Source organism: Leptosomus discolor, chromosome Z (assembly GCF_034619465.1).
Source record: "Leptosomus discolor isolate bLepDis1 chromosome Z, bLepDis1.hap2, whole genome shotgun sequence".
In the NCBI taxonomy this organism is placed as follows: Eukaryota; Metazoa; Chordata; class Aves; order Leptosomiformes; family Leptosomidae; genus Leptosomus; species Leptosomus discolor.
In genome coordinates, this window is record NC_141419.1 from 79,636,637 (window position 1) to 79,660,055 (window position 23,419).

The 23,419-nt window shown below is 36.7% G+C and overlaps 2 protein-coding genes across 3 annotated transcripts in view; both read left to right on the forward strand.

The window, feature by feature from the left end:
- The window catches only part of NUP155 (nucleoporin 155), a 33,322-nt gene extending 24,278 nt beyond the window's left edge, over positions 1-9,044 (forward strand). For both annotated transcript variants that reach the window (XM_086478984.1, XM_086478985.1), the window contains 12 exons: positions 151-289; positions 946-1,081; positions 1,512-1,665; positions 1,936-2,040; positions 2,176-2,330; positions 2,812-2,941; positions 3,193-3,306; positions 3,772-3,892; positions 4,904-5,014; positions 6,439-6,575; positions 7,260-7,360; positions 8,628-9,044. In XM_086478984.1, the coding sequence (XP_086335110.1) occupies positions 151-289; positions 946-1,081; positions 1,512-1,665; positions 1,936-2,040; positions 2,176-2,330; positions 2,812-2,941; positions 3,193-3,306; positions 3,772-3,892; positions 4,904-5,014; positions 6,439-6,575; positions 7,260-7,360; positions 8,628-8,766 (1,542 nt within the window). In that variant the 3' untranslated portion in view covers positions 8,767-9,044. The remainder of the gene's footprint in view (positions 1-150; positions 290-945; positions 1,082-1,511; positions 1,666-1,935; positions 2,041-2,175; positions 2,331-2,811; positions 2,942-3,192; positions 3,307-3,771; positions 3,893-4,903; positions 5,015-6,438; positions 6,576-7,259; positions 7,361-8,627) is intronic.
- A 4,546-nt stretch (positions 9,045-13,590) lies between these two features.
- Positions 13,591-23,419, forward strand: part of CPLANE1 (ciliogenesis and planar polarity effector complex subunit 1) — a 60,266-nt gene continuing 50,437 nt past the window's right edge. The window contains exons 1-10 of the mRNA XM_086480159.1: positions 13,591-13,671; positions 14,531-14,666; positions 14,858-14,977; positions 15,826-16,055; positions 16,401-16,507; positions 18,193-18,349; positions 19,120-19,223; positions 19,422-19,604; positions 21,061-21,310; positions 22,404-22,556. Of these exons, the coding sequence (XP_086336285.1) occupies positions 13,591-13,671; positions 14,531-14,666; positions 14,858-14,977; positions 15,826-16,055; positions 16,401-16,507; positions 18,193-18,349; positions 19,120-19,223; positions 19,422-19,604; positions 21,061-21,310; positions 22,404-22,556 (1,521 nt within the window). The remainder of the gene's footprint in view (positions 13,672-14,530; positions 14,667-14,857; positions 14,978-15,825; positions 16,056-16,400; positions 16,508-18,192; positions 18,350-19,119; positions 19,224-19,421; positions 19,605-21,060; positions 21,311-22,403; positions 22,557-23,419) is intronic.

Consider the following 23,419-nt stretch of genomic DNA (forward strand, 5'->3'; position numbering starts at 1 on the left):
ATGATGAGAGAGTGCTTTTTGAGAGGATGCTGTTTCCACTGTTTCAGTTTTTAAATTCTGAATAATAACTCGTTAACTTGCAACAATATCCGTGATTTGTTCATGATGTGTTCGTGTGAATAATTTCCATTTTCCCATCATTGTCTTTAGGCAAATGAATTGCTGCAGCGGTCTCGACAGGCTCAAAGCAAACTGGAAAAAGAGAAGATGCTAAGAGAGTCACTGAAAGAGTACCAGATCATCAGCAATCAAGTAGACCTTGCTAATGTTTGTGCGCAATATAGGCAAGGTAAGAGGCAATCACTGATACTAGGTTCTGGTAAATAGTTTCTGTAGTATCCTTTTGTGCCATCTTCTTTTTTGTTTGTTTTGTTTACTAAATTTCAACTCATTTTATAGTGTTTTACCATAAACAGTTTCTTAATAACTCCTATAATTAACATACATCAGCCTGTTCTTGTTTAAAGCCTTTCTAGATTTTGCCAATCAAAAACCCCACTTCTGTATAAAAATACTCTCATTCACTTACTTCACATTGCAGTGTCCTTTTGTTTCATGTATGTGGTGAAAATATTTTTAGGAAAGTTGTTGGGCTTTATGTAAGCAGAGGGTAAATGACTTTTGCAGTAAGGTTTCATACCAAATGTGCTTTTTGAAAGATGGTTCTGAGTCCTGGTTTTGCCACATAAACTCGTACATAATTTAAATGTAGATATAACTGGTGTAATGGTCAAGATTTTAGTCTCTATACAAGTATGTAGCTTCAAACTTGTCTTTAATCCCACAGGTTAGGTACAGGCATAAACCTTTGTATGATACAGACCAGAATGAATAGGGTTTATTTTTTTCTTCCCTGCTAAAATGGAAGTGTTTAATGTCACTTACCATTTTGTCATTGATTTAATACAATAATAAATGGTAATATTTATTGTTCTTTTTTTCTAGTGCGTTTCTATGAGGGAGTGGTAGAACTCTCCCTTACAGCTGCTGAGAAGAAAGATCCCCAAGGTCTCGGCCTTCATTTCTATAAAAATGGAGAACCAGAAGAGGATGTCGTTGGACTCCAGGCTTTTCAAGAGAGGCAAGTTTTCAGGATACCTTATTACTATTATATGTGGTGCTTTATTTCAAGTGACTAGACAAGTAACTCTTTTGGGGAAGATATGCAGGGTAATGACAAACAAGCATTTTATTATAAGGGACACAGTATGGATATTTTTGCCCAGCATGCTCTCCGTGACTCTTATTAATATGGGACTAACTTAATCTGGAACAGAGAGTAAACAGATAGGTGCAGAAAAAAATGTTATCTGAACATTACAGAAATACTTGTTAGAAAGATGATTGAGAACAAACTAAATTGTGGCAACCAGCTGACAGTAATCTGACCTTTTTTATATTTTAGTAATTGTATTTACAAAGGCATACAATAACAATATCTGAGAAGAATATTTCATAGATAGTTGCAATGAAAATTGTGAAGCTTCTGTTTTCTTTTTCTCTGTTTACAGATTGAACAGCTACAAGTGTATCACTGACACCCTTCAAGAGTTAGTGAATCAAAGTAAAGCTGCACCTCAGTCTCCCAGTGTACCCAAAAAGCCAGGTCCTCCTGTGCTGTCATCTGACCCCAACATGCTAAGCAATGAAGAAGCAGGGCACCATGTAAGAAATGCACAAAAAAATAATGACTGCATTCCAGAAAATTGTGTGATTGGAAGGGATGTAGAATTTATTATTTTTAAAAAATTAGGGAATAGTTTAGCGAAGTAGTTAAGATATGTCATGAATTTGCTTCCTTATGTACAGGGTATTCGTAGACATGATGACATGCAAATAACGTGAACCTCAGTATTGCTGCATATGTATTCAATGCTTGATGTAATGTAATGTAACCACTTCCGGATTAACAGCTCTGTCCTTTTCTTCCCTTAGTTTGAACAAATGCTAAAGCTGGCTCAGCGGTCAACAGATGAACTCTTCAGTATTGCACTTTACAACTGGTTGATACAAGTTGACTTGGCAGACAAACTGTTACAGGTGAGCTTATCTCTGTATAATGAAATAATGTGTTGGAGGGTTCCACTGAACTGGAAGACTTAATTGTAGTAATGATGATGCTTTTAAAAAGAGGAGAGAGCAAGAATATAAATGTTATCTTTGTGACTGTTGCAGGTTACTGCCCCCTTTTTGGAGCCCTACCTTGTGCGGATGACCAAGATTGACCAAAACAAAGTCCGTTATATGGATTTACTGTGGAGATACTATGAAAAGAACAGAAACTTTAGTAATGCAGCCAGAGTCTTGGCTAAATTGGCTGACCTGCATAGGTATGGATTATGCGTGATCTATTGCATGTATTGAGGTAACTGGGAAAAAACCAAACAAACTAAAATGAAAACCTTACGTGGAGGTATTTTAAGAATAGGCAAATGCCTAAGGATGTTTGCTAAAAAAAATTAAATTAATGGAATACATTAGCTTTTAATACAGGCCATTATTAGAAAGAAATTGTATGTTTATTTTATTTATTATATATTAGCTTGCAACATATTTCCTGTTGTATGTACCATATATTAAGTAGTCATTTCTTACATAGAATTTTGTACGTGATAGTGTAACTGTGGAGCAGTGGATCGACAATTATACTAGCCTGCAACAAAGATGGGGTTACATGGTTGGATAATGTCCTGCATGATTTGGTAAAATCAGGAGAAGTGACATACTAATTCTCAGAGTCTAGTTAGAATATAACTAAGCCTCAAATAATTACATTATTTACCCATTTTATTTTGAATATTTGTTTTGCAGCACAGAAATTTCTCTACAGCAGCGTCTTGAATACATTGCACGTGCCATTTTGAGTGCCAAAAGTTCCACTGCCATATCCTCTATAGCTGCAGATGGTGAATTCCTTCATGAACTAGAAGAGAAAATGGAAGTAAGACAAAATATTAATCTAAGCTACACTGTAAAAGCATTATCTCACTTTGTCTCATTGGCACATGACGTTTTTATTACCAATTCTGTAGAAACAGTTTTCTGTGCTTTCTTCCCAACGTGGCAAAGTTATGCAGTTGGTAGGAGACTGAGTTGTAAGACAGTTACATTTCTACATTTAAATAAGTTAATTTTTAAGCTTTGATTAAATTAATCCAATTTTTAAATACTTGATTTTTCTTTTTAAACAAGGTTGCAAGGATCCAGCTTCAAATACAAGAAACATTACAACGGCAGTACTCCCATCATTCTTCAGTGCAAGATGCAATCTCCCAGCTTGATGCTGAGCTGATGGATATAACCAAGGTGACTAAAATTTCTCTGTATTAAAAGTCAATTTATCACATTTGGGGGGAAAAAATGTTTTGTAAAGAATGATCCTATATTGACTAGGAAAAAAACAGATAGTTTGGCATTCCTGGTCTCAGAATGCCTCTTACCCTAGACTGTCTTTTTCTGTAGTTTGATATTCCTTCAATCTTCAGTACTTTAATTTCTTCATTGTGTTTATCTTCTTTATTAAGCCTCTTAGATTTCTTCATTTATTGGGAAAATTGTTAGAAAATTAACAGTATTAATTATAACTTTATATAAAATTGGGGATTGTATTTAAGAAGTGAAACTAAATGCAGTAAAAAAAATTATTTAGTGTTTGACACAGTTAGTTAAGTTGCACCTTTACGAGTCTTGACGTCTACCCTACAAAATAAAGAAGAGAAAATTTCCTTGTTATCCTACTTGAAATGTAAAGCCTGGTAATTTTTTTTTCAGCTGTATGGAGAATTTGCTGACCCTTTTAAGCTCTCAGAGTGTAAGCTTGCAATTATACATTGTGCGGGTCATTCTGATCCTATCTTGGTGCAAACTCTCTGGCAAGAAATCATTGAGAAAGGTAGGTCTCAATGGATGAGGAATGGTACAAGCTAGGACTGTAGAAAAATGGTACAATTAAAGCTTTTAAGACTGACTATGTGCTGCTACTGATATGCTGTCCAAGTGAGATGCATCTTTTCTGGACTATCCTGTAATATTTTTAGTAAATGTAGTCAGTAATTCATTGATGCTATTACTTTTGGCTTGTGTGCCTAATGGACAGAAAAGTAATATTTTTACCTATACGTTGGAGCATATTGCATATATGGCTTGAATAATCACATTCCAGATAACATTTAAAAAGTCGTTTCATCCCTTCTTGTTCTTAGGTGCCATTATATATGGCCCTCAGAATACCTGTGAAATTTTGTCTGAAGGCTTCACTATTAGGAAATTATAATAAAATTTTAAAATTATCGTGACAAATATTAACGAATCTTCAGGGAGTTCTGCGGTTTTATAATGTTGACAGGAGTGGAAGTGTAAGGGGTTTGTCCATTTATAGAGAAGCAGAGTAATGGGCACTGTTCTGCAAGCCTAGGCACTCAGCTGTGATAATCTGCCTCACTCTGTACTATGACTTGGTAATTCACTGACTCTTCCTGTTTGGTGGGGGTTTTTTGTTTGGTTTTTGTTTGTTTGTTTTCCCTGGATTTTGTGCTAGAGGTTGCAGTTGTGCAAACAACATTGAGAGTGAGTTGAGGGAAAAGCTATGTGGTAGTGCTTTTTTTGAGGGTTTGTTGTTGTTGGGTTTGGTGGTGGGGTTTTGGGTGGGGGTTTTTTTGGTGGTTTGGTTTGGTGTGGTTTGGTTTTTAAGTAGATTTGTCTGGAACTTCAAGGAAACATAAAAATCTGTGAATATATATGCACACACATCAGAAAAAGTTGCATTTTCACTTCCATGTGCTGATTTAGCACTGATGATAGCATAAGATTTTGATGTGTTGGTAGCAAATTTAAGTACCATGATGCAGTTGTGTATAATGTGAACTTTTTTTTTTAAGTTCTTTCTAAATTATTTCTTTTTCAGAGTTGAGCGATAGTGTGTCTCTGAGCCCTGCTGACAGAATGCAAGCACTTAGTCTGAAGATGGTATTGCTTGGAAAGATATATGCTGGCACACCTCGTTACTTTCCTTTAGGCAAGTTGTTTGACCTGCGTAGCGAATAAACATACACATTACTTAAATGGGTCTCAGCTTTCTTTTTAGCCTCTTAAAAAAAAAAAAAAAAAGCTTTAACCTAAGAAATGTCTCCTTAAAATCTAAAAGGAAAGAATATTGATAATTTTGTGATACATAATTACATGCTTCTGTAGTAATTTGTTGCTTCAGCTACAGTGAAAAATTTCACAGATAAGTTTAACTGTCAGTAGTGATGGAGTTGATCTTGAGGGTAGCTGAGTAGTACTTTTCAGTCTTGTCCAGGAAATTAGGAACAAAAGCATTGTGATAACTCACTCATTATTACAGTGACTTTGACGATGGATTGAGAAGGAGTTCAGACAAAAAGTAGAAATAGAATTCCTATTGGCCTCTAATTTTGTAAACACAGTATAATTGCATGATTACAAAACCATTACAGTTTTAACATGTACAGTTTTTCCTGGAATTTATCTAGGGATTTAACCAGAATTTACTGTTTTCAGACTGAAAGGGAAGTAAATGAAACTTAGAAGGCAGCAACAGTTATTTTTGGATGGCTGTGGAGATCCCATTTTAGAAAGCAGTAAAGTTTGTTTGTGTCAAAGTAAAAATGTGTATTTATACATATAATAAGATTTTCCCTGGAACTGTTCAAGGCCAGGATGGAGCCTTGAGCAACCTGGTCTAGTGCAAGGTGTCCCTGCCATGGCAGGGGGGTTGGAACTACATGATCGTTGTGGTCAATTCCAACCCAAACCATTCTGTGATTCGATGATTTTAGGCAAGCACACTTATTTGCTATCTTTTGAAGCAGCTACTGCTATCTGCAGAAGCAGATTCTAAAAAGAAATTAGGAGATTTCTGGATCCTTTTTGATGCTTCTTTCTGCTTGCAAGTTTCTCACATGTTTTGACAGCTTGGTATTATATAAGAAACAGGAAAATATATTGTTCAGCACTAAATGTTCTTTTACAATACTAAAATACTGTAGAAGAACATATAGTACTGAACAATGTATTGTTAATTGTTACTGACGCTTAAATATGATAAGAGATGCAGTAGTGTTGATGGCTATTCTAGCAAATGAAATGATAGCAAGTTCTTTTGAGCTGAAACAGAAGTTAATGAACTTTTCTTAACAGCATAGTTTCGTAGCAGAACTGTAATAAAGTACTTGGTACGAGTAATCCCTGCCGTGCATTGCTGATAGCTTAATACCATCTTTGGAGGTAGTTAGATTTTGCGTATCCTTCCCTCATGCAGACTGGGGGAAACTGTTACATGTGCTGCACAGGAGAAAGGTACCAACTGTGTGGAAGACAGAAAGTTAAAGCTGGAGTAAATCACTTTCAAATGCCTTTCTTTGCTAGACTCCCATTGACAAGCTGGAATCTAAACATCCCATTATTTTTGTCCTCCAGATTTTTTAGTGCAGTTTCTAGAGCAACAGGTCTGCACTTTGAACTGGGATGTAAGTTTTGTAACATACACCATGCAAGAAATCGGAGTGCCATTGCCAAGGCTGCTTGAAGTATATGACCAGTTGTTTAAAGCACGGGTAAGGAAAATAGCCAGATAATAAAAATTTTGTTTTCAACTACTATCAAGCTCTGTCTTTAGCGGCAAACATAAAGTAATGTAAGGTGTGATATATCAAAATACGAACTTCATAGGTTTTGTTCTCTTTTTTTGCTCAAAAGCTATTAACGCCACTTTTTTTCCCCTGTTGATTTTGTTCACGTCAATTTTGAAGTATGAGGAAAATTGTTAATCCTTTTACTTCACCTAAAGGTGATTTAGGATTAAACAGGGTTAGAATTGTTATGTTGCAGAAGGAACAGCATATCTTGAATATGTAAATTTTATTTGTTTCCTATTAATAATTAAAATTTGCTATATTACTGCATCTTGTCTAATCTATTGATGCAACAGGCATGAAGAATAAGAAGTTGTATTTTTAACTTCTAGTTTGTAGAACAGGCTTAAACAGAATTAAAACAAAGAGAATTGAACTTCCTAACATCTATTACTTTATAGACTGTTAGGTAATGGAAAACTGAGTTAGTCATGTATGTTTTAGTACTCAAAAGTCAAAATAATACTTAAATATAGACAATATAGAGTAAGATAAAATTCCCATTTCTCTTACAATTACAATGGCAGTTTGTGTGTACACACTTCACTTTTTTTTTTCTTGTCTCCTTAATATTTGTCTCCTTAATATTTTGTAATCTTTTTTTAGGACCCATATTGGAATAGAATGAAAAAACCTTTACACCTTTTAGAGTGTATTCATCTGTTATTATCAGGATATGTACATGACCCTAGCAAAGTACTTCTGAGGTAAGAAAGGCAACTATATCTTAATAAATAGTGAAAGATATAAAATATCCTGAAGCACTGCACTTCAGGAATTCCCAAAGTATTTCTTCTTTTCTTTTGGGTGAATTTAGTATTTCTTTCCTAGCAGTGATTACTGAGATTCCTCATTCGAAACCAGTTGGTAGAAATTTGTAGGGTCCTCCCTATAAACTACTTCAATACAGATAATTTTCTGCACTTCACTGAAGATTCATGAGGAACTGAGAGGATTATTTTGTAAATTTTGGCAACATGCTTTAAGGAATAGTACAGACAAATTTGGGGGAATCTGGGAAGAGTGGGGAAAAACGAGAATCGGGCCTTTTGTAAATGAAACAGTGAACTGTTTAATGGATGTTAGAAGCACTGAGTTCTTGTATTCTGGAAAAGAGAAGACTAGATATGGAGATGGATCTTCCCAAATTGTTTTTAAGACGTTGGTGATGAATCACTCTCCAAGACTGAAATGCAGCTTAGCCTGCAACAGGAAAGAATATACGTTTAATATTAGAAGTTTCTAGCTAAAAGAATAGCTATGTACTTGAACAAGTTGCCTGTATATTATGGAACGTCTAGCTTTGGCAACTCTTGTGAATAGACTTGTGAATAGAACTTCAGTCAGAACTATATCAGCTCAGAAACAACAAGGAGAACTAGGCAAAGTCTCGATAACTCTTCTAAACATAAATTTTTCTGATTCTCTTGAAAAATACACCTGTAAATATCCCCTGTACATGTTTACATCTATCTTTTCTCACTTTTTTGGTCTTTTATGGTTAGCTCATTTAAATACTCTTAACTTACTAGGACTTCAGCGAATGTTGTCTAATTTTTATATCTACTTAGATATTAATACCTAATTGTTGTGATTTGATACTAATTTTAGATATTTAAATTTCTATCTAAATTAATAACTTATACTTTCATTGTATTCATATCTAAAGTAATATCTAGATACTGAAGTAAATATTTTATGTTACTATTAACAATATCATGTTTTATTGTTTATATTTAATATCAGATAAATAGGTAATGATTCGTTTATTTTCCCATCATGACTTAGTCACAAGCATTAGATTTCAAAAGTAAATTTTTCTAATGAATAGTTGAATACTTAAAAGTAGCTGACAGATGTCTTGCTGATATGTTACTCCATTAGAAATCAAAAAATGCTCACTTTCTACTTTGGATTAATTCTAATACACAGAAACAAAAAGAAGCTCAGTATTATTCTCTGTTTTCTTTACAGGCGACGATTCACAAATGTTTGCTTGGATGCTGTTAGCTGCTATCTGGTTGAACTTCAGTCTATGAGCCCGACGCTAACGGTGCAGAATACTATTGGGAACTTCAAATCACTACAGGCTAAATTAGAACGGCTTCACTGATTGACAAATGTAGTAACAGAATCATTAGCTCAGATAACATGAACTGTGAAGTACAAGTTCAGATGTCTGCCCTGCATCTCTGGAAGAACAAATTCTCAGAAATAAATTCTGAAAAAGTTTTATCTCTTGCTGCAGTTATCAATTGTGTGGCCTATAGTCGTGCTATTCTAAAGCTATCTACAAATTGTAGAATGTAAATGTGACAAATGCAGTTTCTTTTACTACCAATTTTTTTAACAATAGAAAGCTTTTTTTTATACTGTTGAAATAAAATACATTGTGTGATCTTTCCCTTGAGGATTAAAAATATTTGGAAAAAAAAATAAAAATATTTGGAAAACATTTTTATTGTCTTAGTAAAAAATAATGGAGAAAAGGATGTGAAATCTACTTGATAGCTGTTTTACAACTATCAAAACAGGAAATGACAACTGCAGAAGGCCAGGTGATGATAAAAGCACATGTACATGAGTTAGGTTGTAAATGTGATCATACCAGGGAGTAGTGATGCTGTCTTGGTTTGAAAGACAGGTGTCTGTGGAGGAAGGCAGGAGCCTCCCTTGAAATGGAAAGTGCAACCCCCTTCCCTCCAAATTATTATAATTTTGAAATTAACGGGCCTTCAGGCAAAGATATGGGGAATAGGAATAACAGTTCTTTACTAATATATATATATATATATATATATAACACAAGGCAGGGAAAAAAAAAAAACAAACAACCCACTGGTTTACACTGACAGAGTCAGAAAATACAATCGGTGGCAGTAGCAGTCCGATAAGACGGTGGCTGCAGTCCTCCTGAAGTGATGGGTGTAGTTCTGTTGAAGCAGCGATCAGGTAAAAGAGTCTGGTCTTCCTCCGAAGGTCCAGTGGTAGGTGGGTAGCTCTTGTCCTCTGGAACTCCAGTGGGGGGAAAAACTCCTCTGGGAATCCAGTGGAAGAAGGCTGCTAGGGTGTTCGAGATCTCAGTTTTTATTTGGCATGGACTGCTTGGCTCCTTCCCCCCGGGCGGAGCATCTCACAATGGGATGGGGAGTCGTGAGGCAGTTCCTTGATGGGCCATTAACAGGAGATAGTCCAGGAGGGAGTTATCTATGGGTCAGGCGATAAGACATTGTTGTGCCCATTAACAGGAGATAGTCCAGAGGGGGGAGGCAGGGAGCACCGCCCCACCTGGTCTCAACAGCTCCTGAAGGTGGTAATAGAATACTTTTTTTTTCTCTTTTGGCACATTTTACACTGTAACCTAGGACAGATGCAATCGTAACTCTCTTCATGAGTTTATTGGCAGGTCTTTCTGTACAAAGATAATCATTACATCGTAACTGCCACTTTAAACACAGCCTGCCTCTGTAAATACAATGTTTGAGATGAAATTGCAGAAGCTACCCACTATATCTTGAAAGAACAGTATTAAAGGCCTGTTATTTTCCTTTTTCCATTTCAATAAAGATGTTGTATCTGTTAAAATGAAATTAAATCAAGAAGTGACTTCTGTCTACTTTCCTGACATGCATACAAGCACCAAATTGTATATATTCCTGAAAAGGAGCAAAGCCTACATGTCATCCTCTATGCATGCTTCCTAAGATTTTAAAATCTCATCCTACAAGGAAATTTGTTTTACTGCTGTGCATTGTGTACATCTTCAACAACATAAACTCCATATAACATGCACAAGAAATTACCAGTTCATGCTGGTCTTTAGTCTTTCTCGAGTAACTTCTTCATGTAAGTAAATAATGAAACGAGTTATGAGAGATTTTAGTAGGGGAAAGAAGCAGATATTTTTATGCCTACAGAGTAATTTATTTTTTTTCCCAGGAGAATGAGTAGTTGATACAGATACAACACGTGTTAAAAAAGCAGAAAAAAAAAAAAAAAAAAAAAAAAGCATGGATTAAGACATTTTTCTACATGCAAGTTACCTGCTTACAGCCTTTACTACCAGATTTGCTTACTGTGCTCTAAAGTTTTGTTTGAAGTACAGCCATTAAATTTATTTCTCTGTGAACTGCCAGGTACATTCTGATGATTTTCAGCCAGGGAATGCACCCAGTGAAGTAATAGATAAATAGAAATACATCTCTTTTAGGTCAAAATAGAGCTCAAATCTTAATACTGGCTTTTCTCTTTTGTAAGTGTTGAAATTTCTTCTCAAAGTGTATTTAAATAGAGGAATTACTGTATGTCCTGGCAAAAAGATTTGCACCTTTCCATGTAACGTATCTTCGGATCTTACAAGTGATTTTCTGCTGATAGCTATTTTTCACACCAGGGATGTCATGTACACTTACCCTACTCTTGTTACTGCAGTTCTGTTCATACTGCATACAAGTGACGTCCTGAGACCTGCCTGATGTCTTTAACTTTTATTTCTAAATTTTAATATTTGCACAAAAGTATGTTGAGTTGAGCCATATTGCATAATCTAGGTAAGTAGATTTCTGTTTTCAGATCTGGAGAAATGACTGAAGATTTGGGAACAGATACAGATCACAGACTTGAGTTTGAGCTTTTTTTCTTTTTTTTTTTTTTTCCAGTTAATATAATTGCCTCTAGCAGTACTACAAGTTTTCCAAAGTAAGAGCAGTTCAAAGTGTATCAAGAGTCATCTTTGATATTTTTTCAGACTACTGCAATTAATTTCATTGTAGATGTTACCTTTTGTTTTCATAGGACTTGCTTTCCTCTTAGATGGAGAAAGGGTAAGTTGTGTTTCCCAATTTAAATTTGGAGCAGTGTGGAAACCCGAGATCAGAGGAGAGGGGTGGGTGGATTAATTCAATACTTGAAACAAACAATGATGAGGACAGGGAGGTAACTGACCAACATGAATGTGAATGAATCAGGAGAAGAGGAGGCTGAGGGGAGACCTTATCGCTCTCTACAACTGCCTGAAAGGAGGTTGTAGTGACGTGGGGGTTGGTCTCTTCTCCCAAGTCACTATCGATAGGACAAGGGCAAATGGCCTCAAGTTGTGGCAGGGGAGGTTTAGATTGGACATTAGGAAAAATTTACCACAAGCGTTGTTAGGCATGGGAACAGGCTGCCCAGGGAAGTGGTGGTCACCAACCCTGGAAGCATTCCAAAAACGTGTAGATGTGGCACTTTGGGGCACGGTCTAGAGGGCATGGTGGTGGTAGGTCAGCAGTTGGACTTGATGACCTTAGAGGTCTACTCCAACGTAATGATTCTATGAGTCTCATTAACAAAATTAACAACAATTGGATGATTACTGTTGTTGGCCTTTTGGTTTGTTTTTCCTTTTTTTTTACTTGTGTCCCGATGTTAACTCAAGCAAGATCGCAGTCAAGGGAAGGTAGAAAGGGACATGGTCTGCAGTGCTTTGAAGAACCAGAGCCCGTTTGAAGGAATAGCTGCTTTAAGGGCATCAAAGGCATTTCTTCGAGGTGGTAAAACAGCGACTGTCTGTGCACCCTACTTGTATTTCACCTAAATTCCTGTATGGGGTAGGGACCGCTGATCCGTAGCTGTGCCTCCTACAGCCAACTCATTTCCCCCGTCACCGAATACTGCTGACGATACAAATTCTCCACACGGCGCCTAAGCAGCGTGCCCCGTCGTCCCCGGGCTGTCGTCACGGGCGGTGCCCGGTGCCCGGCCTTCCCCGCCGAGGGAGAGGAGCTCACCACGTCTCTGTGGTCAGCCTTCTCCCAACGCGCGGCGCTCCCACCCAGCCCGCCAGGCTCGGACCCGAACGGGCACACCGGAGCCGCCCGCCGCCAGGCCGCGGCGGACAGACACAGCCCGCGCGCGCGGCGAGGCCCGCCCCGCCCCGGAAGGCCACCCAGGCTAACGGAGCGCGGCCGCCCCGCGAAAGCAATGCGTGAGGCGGGGCTCGTCGCCGCGGCTGCGCGCGGCGCTGCCCTGCCCTGCCCATGCTCCGCGTCCGGCCGTTGGCGGCGTAGCGACGGGGTGATCGCGGCCTGGGCGCTCCGGCGCCCGGTTGGGGCTGCGGCGGCCCCTCAGCGCCCTGGCGGCGGCGGCGAGCACCTATTTTGGGCACGCACCGTCTCCCTTTGTGTGCTGAGGGCCGCAGTTAGCCTGAGGGACCGTCTCTGCCCTGGCTCAGGCAAACGCGGCGGTGGGATTCTTGTGGGTGGCGGCCGGGGGAGGGAGGGGAAGTCTGTACCCCCACCTTGCTCCCTGACCCCACCCCCCACCTTGCTCCCTACGCCGAGGTAAGCGGCTTGCCCGTGCTTTGCTTCGCTTCCCGGGCTGTGCCGGCCCCCGAGTAAATCCCCCGAAGCGTGAGGCAGCGGCATGGACGCCGGTACTGATCCCCCTGGCCGGTGGGGCGCCCCGCGCTCGGATAGCCCGCGGCCGGAGGGGGCTCCGAGGCGGGGATGCCCTCCTCCTGCCGCCTCCCTCTGCTTGGGCTTGGGTCTGAGACGCAGCCGGCCCTCTGTGCCCGAGGAGCCGCGCTGGTGTTTTGCTTGAGTCTCTGATCTCGAGCGCTTAGGAGGCTCCTCAATTTCTGTGTTCCTGGTAGAGCTTTTAGCGAGGTGCTTTGTCTGGTCGCCTCCGGAACAAGCGTGTCACCTGCACGGCTGAACTGCAAACAGCCTGTGAGCGACGCGAATGAAAAGAGCTGCTTTAGTTTGGAGATAGAGATAAGCATCAGTTCATCAGGAAGCTGCTATGGTTAAGAGTTTGTGTCTAGATTCCCATCTTCTACTCCAACCCCCTAATAATAATTTCTTTTGTATTTTTCTTTCTTTCTTCAGATTCTCTATAGATATGTGAAAAAGCCACTACTTGCTTTTGTCAATAATGGTTACCTGGAGGTTTAACGACAATGGAGATTAAGCTAGATGTTCTCGTGTCTACGTGTATCAAGCAAAGAAAACCATGGCCTCGCATCTCATGGATTGGACAGGTAAGTGTAACAGACTTTTGTTTACATAAAATTCAGCAAAGGGCAGTTTTTCTAATTATATAATACTTTATACTTCCATTTACAGGAACGGGGGGTTTAAAAAACGCCTCAGGAAGTGATTTGAATGTACCCCACTTCAGAGTTACTGAAATAAATATTTTGGTTTTCTATCTTACTGAAATGAGCATAGAGATTGAAAATTTCTGAGATAAACAATGGGGAGGTTTTTTTTTTGTCTTTTTATTTTTTTCCTTCAAAAGACGTGTCCCTTACAAGAGATTATTTTGATCGCTCTAGTTTTTCATAACCTTCTTTTCAGTACATTGTTGGAAATCGTGAACAAAAATTTATTTCCTATTTCATCCTGCATGTGTTGAAAGACACGCTTTCTAAAACTTTTTTTGGTAAAAGGAATTAATTTTTTTTTCCTTGTCTACTAATACATGATTTGAGTTTTAAGTAGGTAACCGTTTGAGGCCAGTTCCTTCTCTTATTGAAATAACTGGCAAAAATATCACTAAATTCAGCACTATTGGACGAGCTAACTAGTGTCTGATTTGTTGTTGTGTTACCATTTTTTGGCGGGTAGTTCAGCTGCGATGCTTTGAAGAAGCTTTTAATAATGATTGTAAAATTAGTTTGAAACGTGTGAACCAAATGCAGCATCAGTGTAGGTTGGTGCTAGATATGATGTACTGAAAAGCAAGTATGCCAAAGTGTGAAGTTCATATGGTAATTGCTGCTGTAACATCTTTTTAAAAAATTATTTTTCCCTAACATTTTTTCTCTTTGCTGTATTTTGTAGGCTTACATAGAAAATAACATTTTAAAAAATGAAATGCTTTTTCTTTTTCAACAGGAAAAAGAGGCTGTTTTTCTTCTAGATGATAAACATATAAATGAAATTAACCTGGCATCAGGGAAGACAAAGAAGAAAATCCCTAGACTGCAGTCATTGTTGAAAAACGTAGTTGTTTTAACAACATCAAACAATGGTTAAGTACAATATCTTATGTATTATAAACTCATGTTACTTTATTTGTAGTTGTAACAGTTTAGAAAGGTGGAATATCTAAAGGATCTGCTGGTTCACTGTCATCTTTAGAACTGTGTGAGGTGGAAGGGAAGTAATTTTAAGTACTTCACAATAATATCCTTCAAAACATCTCTCTTCTGATGTACACAGCTGCTTGGTTGGCAGGAATGCTTACAACAGGAGAGCTGTTTCTTTGGAATAAAGATCGGGACTGCTTGATAGTTGTGCCAGCGATCGAAGAGTCTAGGAAAGTAGTTGCAGCAGCACAAGGTAGGTTGTTTTCAGTTAGTCTCTTGAAAAATGGAATAAAGTGAAAGTGGCTTTCCTTTTGTTAAGTGTTATTGAACAAGTAAAAGCTATATTCTGACGTTGTTTTGCATTTGTATAATTTGTGTGCTAGCTAAGTTTAGACTAATGTCCTTTTTGCTACTTGAATGGTACAGGTTTTGCATTTAGTAATCTGTAAATAGTAATTAATTTTTAAACACAGTAAGTCTTTTACAAACTAATCATTAAAAAGTAACAGTAGAAAAACATTCCTTACTGGGTTATCAGTACTTCAGAGCGGACGTACATCTGATATAAATCCTATATGCATAATTTGAAGTTTATTCTGTAGGTAGGTTTTGATGACTAATGCTAACTGTAAAGGCAGGTATTTGTGAAAACGGAAGTATCAAATATTGTCATGTATTGAATAATCTCACTGATACCAGGTTGTAAAGTGAAGTATTGTAGAAGCAATTGTGTCATTTCAGGGAAGATCAGTAATGCATTTGAGAGCTGAAGGTAATAGTAGAGCACTAGCACGTTTATTAATAGTTTTCATAAAAGATGGATTTCAGAAAAGATGATCTCAGGAAATAACTCTTAATGTTTGAGTCTTGTGAGAAAGATAATTTATAAAATATATAAAAATGGGCATCCCATCCAACATTACTGCTGCCCAAGTTCTGATATCACTGATGAAGCTGGAAATGGAAGATACTTAAGGTGTCAGCTTGGACTTCTTGTGATAGAGAATAAATTTCTCTTTTTTTAATCTAAATCAGAGGAGCAGAAACTATTCTGACACGTTATGTTTGTTGTGTGGTGTTGTTTGTTTTTTTTTTCCCCAGAGTGTTTAATGAGATTGTACTTGTATGTATCTGGAGATGGCAGAAGGGCACTATTGACTACGCCTACAGCATGTGTCTTTTTGTGGGAGAGCACAGAACATGAAAACACATCCTCTTACAAAAATTCTTCTTCCGGGCGTTGGACGCAAATTTTGCCTGATGAGTCAGTCATGTTGCCGTCTACTGAAGAAAAAGAAATTGGAGTGCATGCTGCTTTCATACAAAATGAGGTAAAAAACAAGCCCTAAAGCAGTTATTTAATCTCATCAGTGAAGTAGAGCCACCAAAGCTACAGTGAATTTTGAGAGTGATACGTGTCTCTGTTGTGCGTAGGCTTAATTGTTCAGTTCGTGTTAGATTAATGACAACATAAGAACAGCCATACTGGATAAAATCAAGTTTATCTGGCCCGGTATTGTTCTTGCCAGCCTTTATATTACTGAATGACAAGCTTACAATTTTTTAATCTGAAATGTGGTCGCTATTGATCTAAATATATAAATAATTAGAGAAAAAATGTGTAACCAGGTTTTTCAGCTTTTTCTGGTTTTGATATGTTCTTTTCTTTTCCACAGATACTGGGTGATTGCTGTTTGTGTTCTTTTGTGTTTTACTGTGGAGAATGTTTGGTGCTCACCTTTTTGATTCTTCGATGGCATGAAAATAGCTTTAAATATGTTAGGTAAGTTCAAAGACAGCTTAAAAGGAGGAGTTTTATTATGAAGTGCTTTAGAACTGGTATTCAGGGCTGCACTTGAGGATACATACATTGATGTCCAATTAGCCTATGGTTACAAGAACCTTCTTATGTTTGCATATGTGTATTTGTAGCATGCCACTTATATATATGTATATATGGACAATATATGCATATATGATCCATATATGGTAATTTTCAAGTATTTAAATGTGGTTAATGTAACAGCATTTATGTATGTATTGCATACTTCATTATTAACTTACACCTGAATAAAACTGAGTGTATTTATCACTGTATGTGGGTGGCTATGTATACCTACACATGCCTGCACACACGTGTGTGTTGATGTCAGGCATTTTTTTTGCATCATGCTAATAGAGATTCCCTTTCTTGTTTTTATTATATTATTAGTGTGTGCTGTGCAGCCATGAATGCCATGAATACCTCTTTCTCTTCTTTATTATGCATATTTGTATATTTTTTATTTGTTTACTGTTCCCCTTTTCATCTCCTATGCCTAGACTATGTAGGAGTGCCTGTGTGTCTGAGTGTGTGTTTCTTTGTCTGGGCTCGGACCATGTGCTGAAATAGTTATACTGATACAACCACCTAAAAATGCAGTTGAAGAATAATCCTGAGTACATGTGTAGTCCATTCCCCTTCCTAAGTGAGATAGACGTATGTGTAAGTGTAAATGTATGTCGTTTGCAGGTATAACTTGAGTAACCTGCTAAAATTTTGCCCTACACTTGATGTTGTACAACTGCGTTTGTTAAATGATGCCCTTTGGCTTATAACTTTGTAATGATGTCCTCTTTGCCCTCCTGAGTGACGTCACTTTTCACTCAGTTTGTCGTTAGGGTAGTAATGTGTTGCTGATAGTACAAAAAATGAAATGGAGCATAACGTTCCCAATGCAGAAGTGCATATATATACTGTAGTACTTGCAGCCTGAAATTGTAACCACATTTCTGAGCCACGTTACTCGTAATTTCTTCATGCCAACTATCACTCAGTTTCATTGCTCACTATTGTTGAATTCATTTTTTCATGTTAATGCTTTGGTTTTTTTCTGTTAGGTGGCATGCTTCCAAATGGATTCAAAACACAACAGAAAACAAAAGAAAGATTGTTTTTAGTATCATAGAATGGTTTGAGCTGGAAGGGACCTTTAAAACTCATCTAGTCCAACCCCCCTGCTGTGGGCAGCACTAGCTCTCACTACATCAGGTTACTGGAAGCCCAATCCAACCTGACTTTGAACAGCTCCAGTGATGGGGCACCACAACTTCTTTGTTCAGAGCAAGATACTGTTCATTTTCATTTTTGAATTATGAGTATTCCTGTTACGCTGCCTGAGGAAGGTTTTCATGGCTAGAATGCAAATGCCTTAATTATATGGCATGCATCTGCATTTGTTTGCGTGCTCTATACATATATGCTCAAATTCCTGTTCCATAAAAACAATTCTCAGTGCTCAGACATAATGTTTAAACTCCTTTAAATACAAAATATTTTTCATTTGTAAGGTTTTTGAAGAAATATAGATTTATTTTTATTGTTCATGTTTATGTGTTGTTGTGTATGGTTTTTTACTATATATGAATCATCCCATTTAGCATAACTGAGTAACCTCTTGGTTTTGTTGTCTTTTTTTTGGTATTCAGTTCTTTGCCATACCAGATCCACTGGGTACAGCAGACTTGTTCTCTTGTTAATTTGATTCCTCAGTGTGTGTCTGTAAAGTCAAGAGGAGCTTTGCTGTGTGCATTTGCAAGAGATGGACTTCTGATAGCAGTAGCTGTTAATCAAACTGATCCAAAGGTATGACTGATAGACAGTATGTCTTTTAAGTTGTTTGAATGAAGTGGTAACAAGGATTTAATAACACATTTTTTGGAGTGATTTTTTTCATCATTCTGAGTGATCGATGTGATCATGTTGATAGACATAGCTAAAAAATTCTGCCACAACTTGTGATTTTTTTGAATGCGGTTGTTCAGGTAAGAAGTCCGTGTAAGGTTCTCTGTCTTTTCTAATCTCCAAGAAATAAAATGATAATTTATTTTCAGTTACTGCATTGTATCTGCAAAGATTCTGGATGATTCTCAGTCAGGTGTCAGTCTAACATGTATTGGAGGTTATGTTCCGAGTTCATAATATTATTTCTTCTGACAACTCGGAGGCCAAATCTTAATGTAGTTTTTAGTGCTAATAATGACAGGGAATATGGACCAGCTTATTTAGTGTATCAGGATGGGATGATGAACTCCTTCAAAGCTCCAGTTCTTAATTCACCAACAAGGCTGGAGAAAAGTGATCTTGCTTTACTTTGAGGGTTTTAGAAAAAGTTATGTTTAAAAGAATATCTAATTATATATTGAGTATATAATAATCTTTCATTATTTTTCAAATGTAGAAATAGTTATAGAAATTAATAAATACTCTAAATAGTAATAAATATTGAAGTGCAATGTCACTTTCACGTATGATATTTCCAGTACATTGAATGCAATGCATACCTTGCTAATACGGGTTTTTTTACAATGACATTTTGATACGGGTTTTCTTTACCTTTTACTTTTTCTTTCTAGGCAACTCAGATTTTGTTTTTGAACACATTGAATTTTGTAACTGTTTCGGGTAGCCTTAAAGGTTGTAGCAGCAAGAATAGCATGGTCCCATCCAAGTTTATCAGGTGAGTAACTGATGTTATTTCTACTGGTGTTGTGGATTTTTTGGTTTTGTGTTGCATGTTTGGTTTTGGGTTGGATTTTTTTGAGGGGTGTGGTGGAGGTGTGAGTTGTTGGTGGTTGGGTTTTTTTTAAACTATCCTGACGTTTTGATACAGAGATTTGACAGAGAAAAACATTTTTTTTTTTCCTGCCCAATTTAGATCTTACTGGGTTGGTGATATGAGTTGGACTCCTGATAGCCTTTTCTTGGCTTGCATGTTAAAACGTGGATCTTTGATTTTATTGACATGTATGGGTGAATTGCTGACCTTGATTACTTCTGGCTGCTCTATAGAATTTGGCCCAGCGGAGTTTATTCCATTTCATCCACTAATAACATATAGGTAAAAAGGGTTTGAAAATGTTTGTACATTTTTGTCGTATGATCATATCTTACTTTCTAACGTATTTTTTACAATTTTACATGAACTTCATCTTTCAAATTTCACTCTTTTGCTTTTCATGTGTCTTCTCAATCTCTGTTTCTCATTCATAGTTCTCTTTCTTATAATGAGTTTGTCATGATGAAAATTGACATTGCGACAATGTAAGTATACATTAAGTGATTTGGTTTTTTAAAAATGTTTGAATTTAGTTATAATTAACATGTTTTTATGATGCAAGAAGAAATTAAAGTTACAGAAGTACTAAAAGTGCAGATTTATTTTAATCTAGTGGTATTTCTATGCTCGTTATTTAATTTTACCTATAGCACTTTTTAACACATTTCCCTGGCAGATCTTGTAAATAACATATTTGCACGGATAAAAACCAGTTAGCTTTTAGCTTTTTAAATGGGTTTTTTTTGGGTACTCCAGACCTAAATTTTGAAATTGTGCTGCTGGGTGCATGGGGGAGTAGAAGGATCTCTGATGACACTTTTTAGCATAAATTGAAAGTTACAAAAATTACATAGTCTGAATAACTAGAGGAAACAAAATAGAATCTAAACTTTTTTTTTTTTTAAATCCTATTAATTCTGAGTGAATGAAGCCAGATAGTGTGTAAATGAAAACGTTCAAAGCATTGTAATACCTTCTTACACTGTCTGGTTGAAAAATCAGTTACTAAAGTATGTTAATAATACCTCAGTTATGGTTATTTATTGAGTCTATGCAGCTGATTTTTTTTTTTCAAATAATGATGAACTTTTGCACTATTAAGAAGTAAAAAAAGTCAGTAATTTTACACATTGTTTCAAAGTATTATGGGGCTAATGGTAGAATACATGCATAACAGCTTTCTGGAACTAGTAAGGAGTGATTTCTTTATAAGAAAAGACTTTGTAAGACCTCTTCTGTAAGGGAAGAGCTGGCTGATATAAAATATTTCTGTTGAATGTCTGAACTGATTCTGAAATACTAAGATTCAGATCTTGAGGGATTTTTTGGTTTTCATAATGACTGTATTAGAAGCTACTTAGAATTTAATCTTCAAACACTTGTTATGCGCAGTAAGTGCTAGATAAAGTGTGATACAGAAATTTAAAGTAAAATTGCAAAAAAATACTTCATTAATGAAATAATATACTGAAATCTGTTTTTATTTTTCTCTAAACTGACAAAAGTTGCAACTGCAGCAAAATACTGTCATCTTGCAAGCATAAATAGTGTTACCCAGAGTGCTCATCCTGCAAAAATCTAGACACTTCCTTAGGATTCTGAAGGGACCTATTGGGACAGTAGTGTGAGTGGTAATAAATGTTCTTAAGTTATTTCATCTCTATTCTGTTCATGATAATTACATATAATAGTTGCTTTTTTTTGCTTTTTTTTTTTTTTTGATGTATCTTTATTTTAGACAGCAGCACTCTCTTTGTCGAGACTCTGGTCAGTCTCTTGGTTCTTCAGCTTCTGAAAGTGACCTTATGAGGCAGAGATTCTCTGTCACTTCACATTCAAGATTACCTTACCTCATTGTCTCTGATGGATACATGGTAACGGTGCTTAGACTTCCTAACAACCTTTCACCATCAGGATTTATAAGATCCCTTTTACTTGATTCAACTCAAAGGCTTGAAAATATCCGTCGGAATTTGTTGAACTCCAAGGTAGGATTATGGATTATTTTGTAGGCTTTAAGTAGAAGTAAGAAGTGAAATAGAAGCAAAGAACTTCATATGTGTAAAAATATGTAATTTTTAAAATGAGTCCTTCAGCATAGTTTACTGTGATATTTTTAAATTCCTTTGGATTGTAAAATTGTTTTGAGAACAGTGTTGATCTAGAATAAAATGAATACAGAGTTTTCTCTGAAATTTTATCCGTTTGGTGTCTGAGTGACATTTCAGTAAAATGTAGTAAAGGGGGTAGTTTTAACTGTCACTATGTATTCTTTCTGGAACTGTAAAAAAAAAAATTGGGATTTCTACATCTGTATGGTTGGTTCAGAGCATTGACAGGCTGCTCTGACCAACTCATCCTTGGTTATGCAGAAAGGATTCTGTAAAACTGCTCTTATCTTAGGCTGCTGCTGTTTTAGAGCAGTCAGCAGCAGTCCCAGTGTTTCTGTGTACACATGCCTACTAGGTCATCAATTGAGGTTGTCAGTTAAAGCTTATTTAAAGCATTTTTGTTTATTTTTCGGTCACTTGTAAATTGAACTAAGTCTGGGAGAAGGGAAACCTTTGAAGGAAGAGATCCTGCAGCTGTTCTCAACCAGTTAAGATACAGTAGGTGCTAAGTTCAGAATTTTTGCATTTGCTGATGAAATACAACTTCTCTTCCAATTCAATTTGTATTTTGGATTTTTGGAGCAGTTATGATGGTGTTCGTACATAAGCTAGAAGAGTGGGTGAGGGTTTGAGAATTTAAAGAGATGTATTACTAGTAAGAATGCAAGAAAGCCTTACATATTCGCAAACTTGTAGGATCATTTCGGGGATCTAGAAAGTAGACTCTTTCATCATAAAGCAAAGTGAAGTAGTCTGAAGCTGAGAAAGTTCTGATTTGTGAAGCTTGGTCAAATTACAAGTTTGTTTCTGTGCAACATACGCCTGCTGACCTGTTCTCCCTTTCTGTCTGGGGCTTTTAAACTGAAGCTTTTTACAGAAGGGAGTAATTTCCTTGTTTTATTTAGAAAATGTCTGGTTTGATATTGCTAGAGACAGATAATGTGTTTTGCATTATTGTTATTTCTTTCAGTCTAAAGGAAGACCTCTGTGTTTACGATCACTGTTGTCTTTAAAGGCTAGTCTTCTAAAACATGCTCAAAACCAAAGTTCTATCTTTTCCACCATTCCGAAATTCCTGGAAGAGGACACAACAGAAATCAGTGAGAAAACAATGGATTTACTGGTACTTAATAGCATTTTTCTGCTTATAATTATGCAAATGATGTAACTTTCAGGTATTCTATATGTAAAGAATTTTTTTTTTAAACAATATAGGTATATTTGCTCTTAATAGGTATATTTGAAGTAATTCAAGATTGGTTAAATTCTCATTTTCTTTATAGGTGCAAGGAATATGGTTATTTTTCTCAACTGATACTAGATTTTTACTTCCTAATGTCTTATTTCTTTCAGCAGTGCATTAACTTTTTGAAAAATATGTACTAATCTATGTATACATCAGTTCAGTGTAGTTTAATACCTTAGCTTCACTTTATAATAAAAATGTAACATTACACTACTAAATATACTGGGGCTGTGAAGTATATTAATAAGAACAATAATATTATTATCCATAATAAATAAGATATTTATCCTGAATTTTAGAGGATTCTTACATCAATTCCAGAGTTTCTACATGTCTTTTGGAAGAATGGCTCTGCGATCAAAGTTACCATGCAGGCTTTCCCAACTCCATTTCATGCTTTTGGGTTTTGATTTGTTCTTTGAAGTTTTTGAGCTTTTGTTGAGTGGCTTTTGTATCTTACAGGTATCTGGCAAAAGCACTTCTTCATACTCTGGGCTTCATAAAGGACAGGGTTTCACTTTCTGATGTAAAAATTAATTCTGTGCTTACAGTGTGATTTTCTTACTGTTGTTAAGTAATTTAGCTTCTGTCTGCACAGCTATTCCAAATAGCTGCATTTAGTTTGAGATCTAGATGAAACTGCTGTGAAATAAACTTACTAGCAATTAAGCAAGTTAATGAAGCATAAAGGTTTAATTTATAAGACTGACTAAATGATGATTCCTGGCAGACTGTGCTCT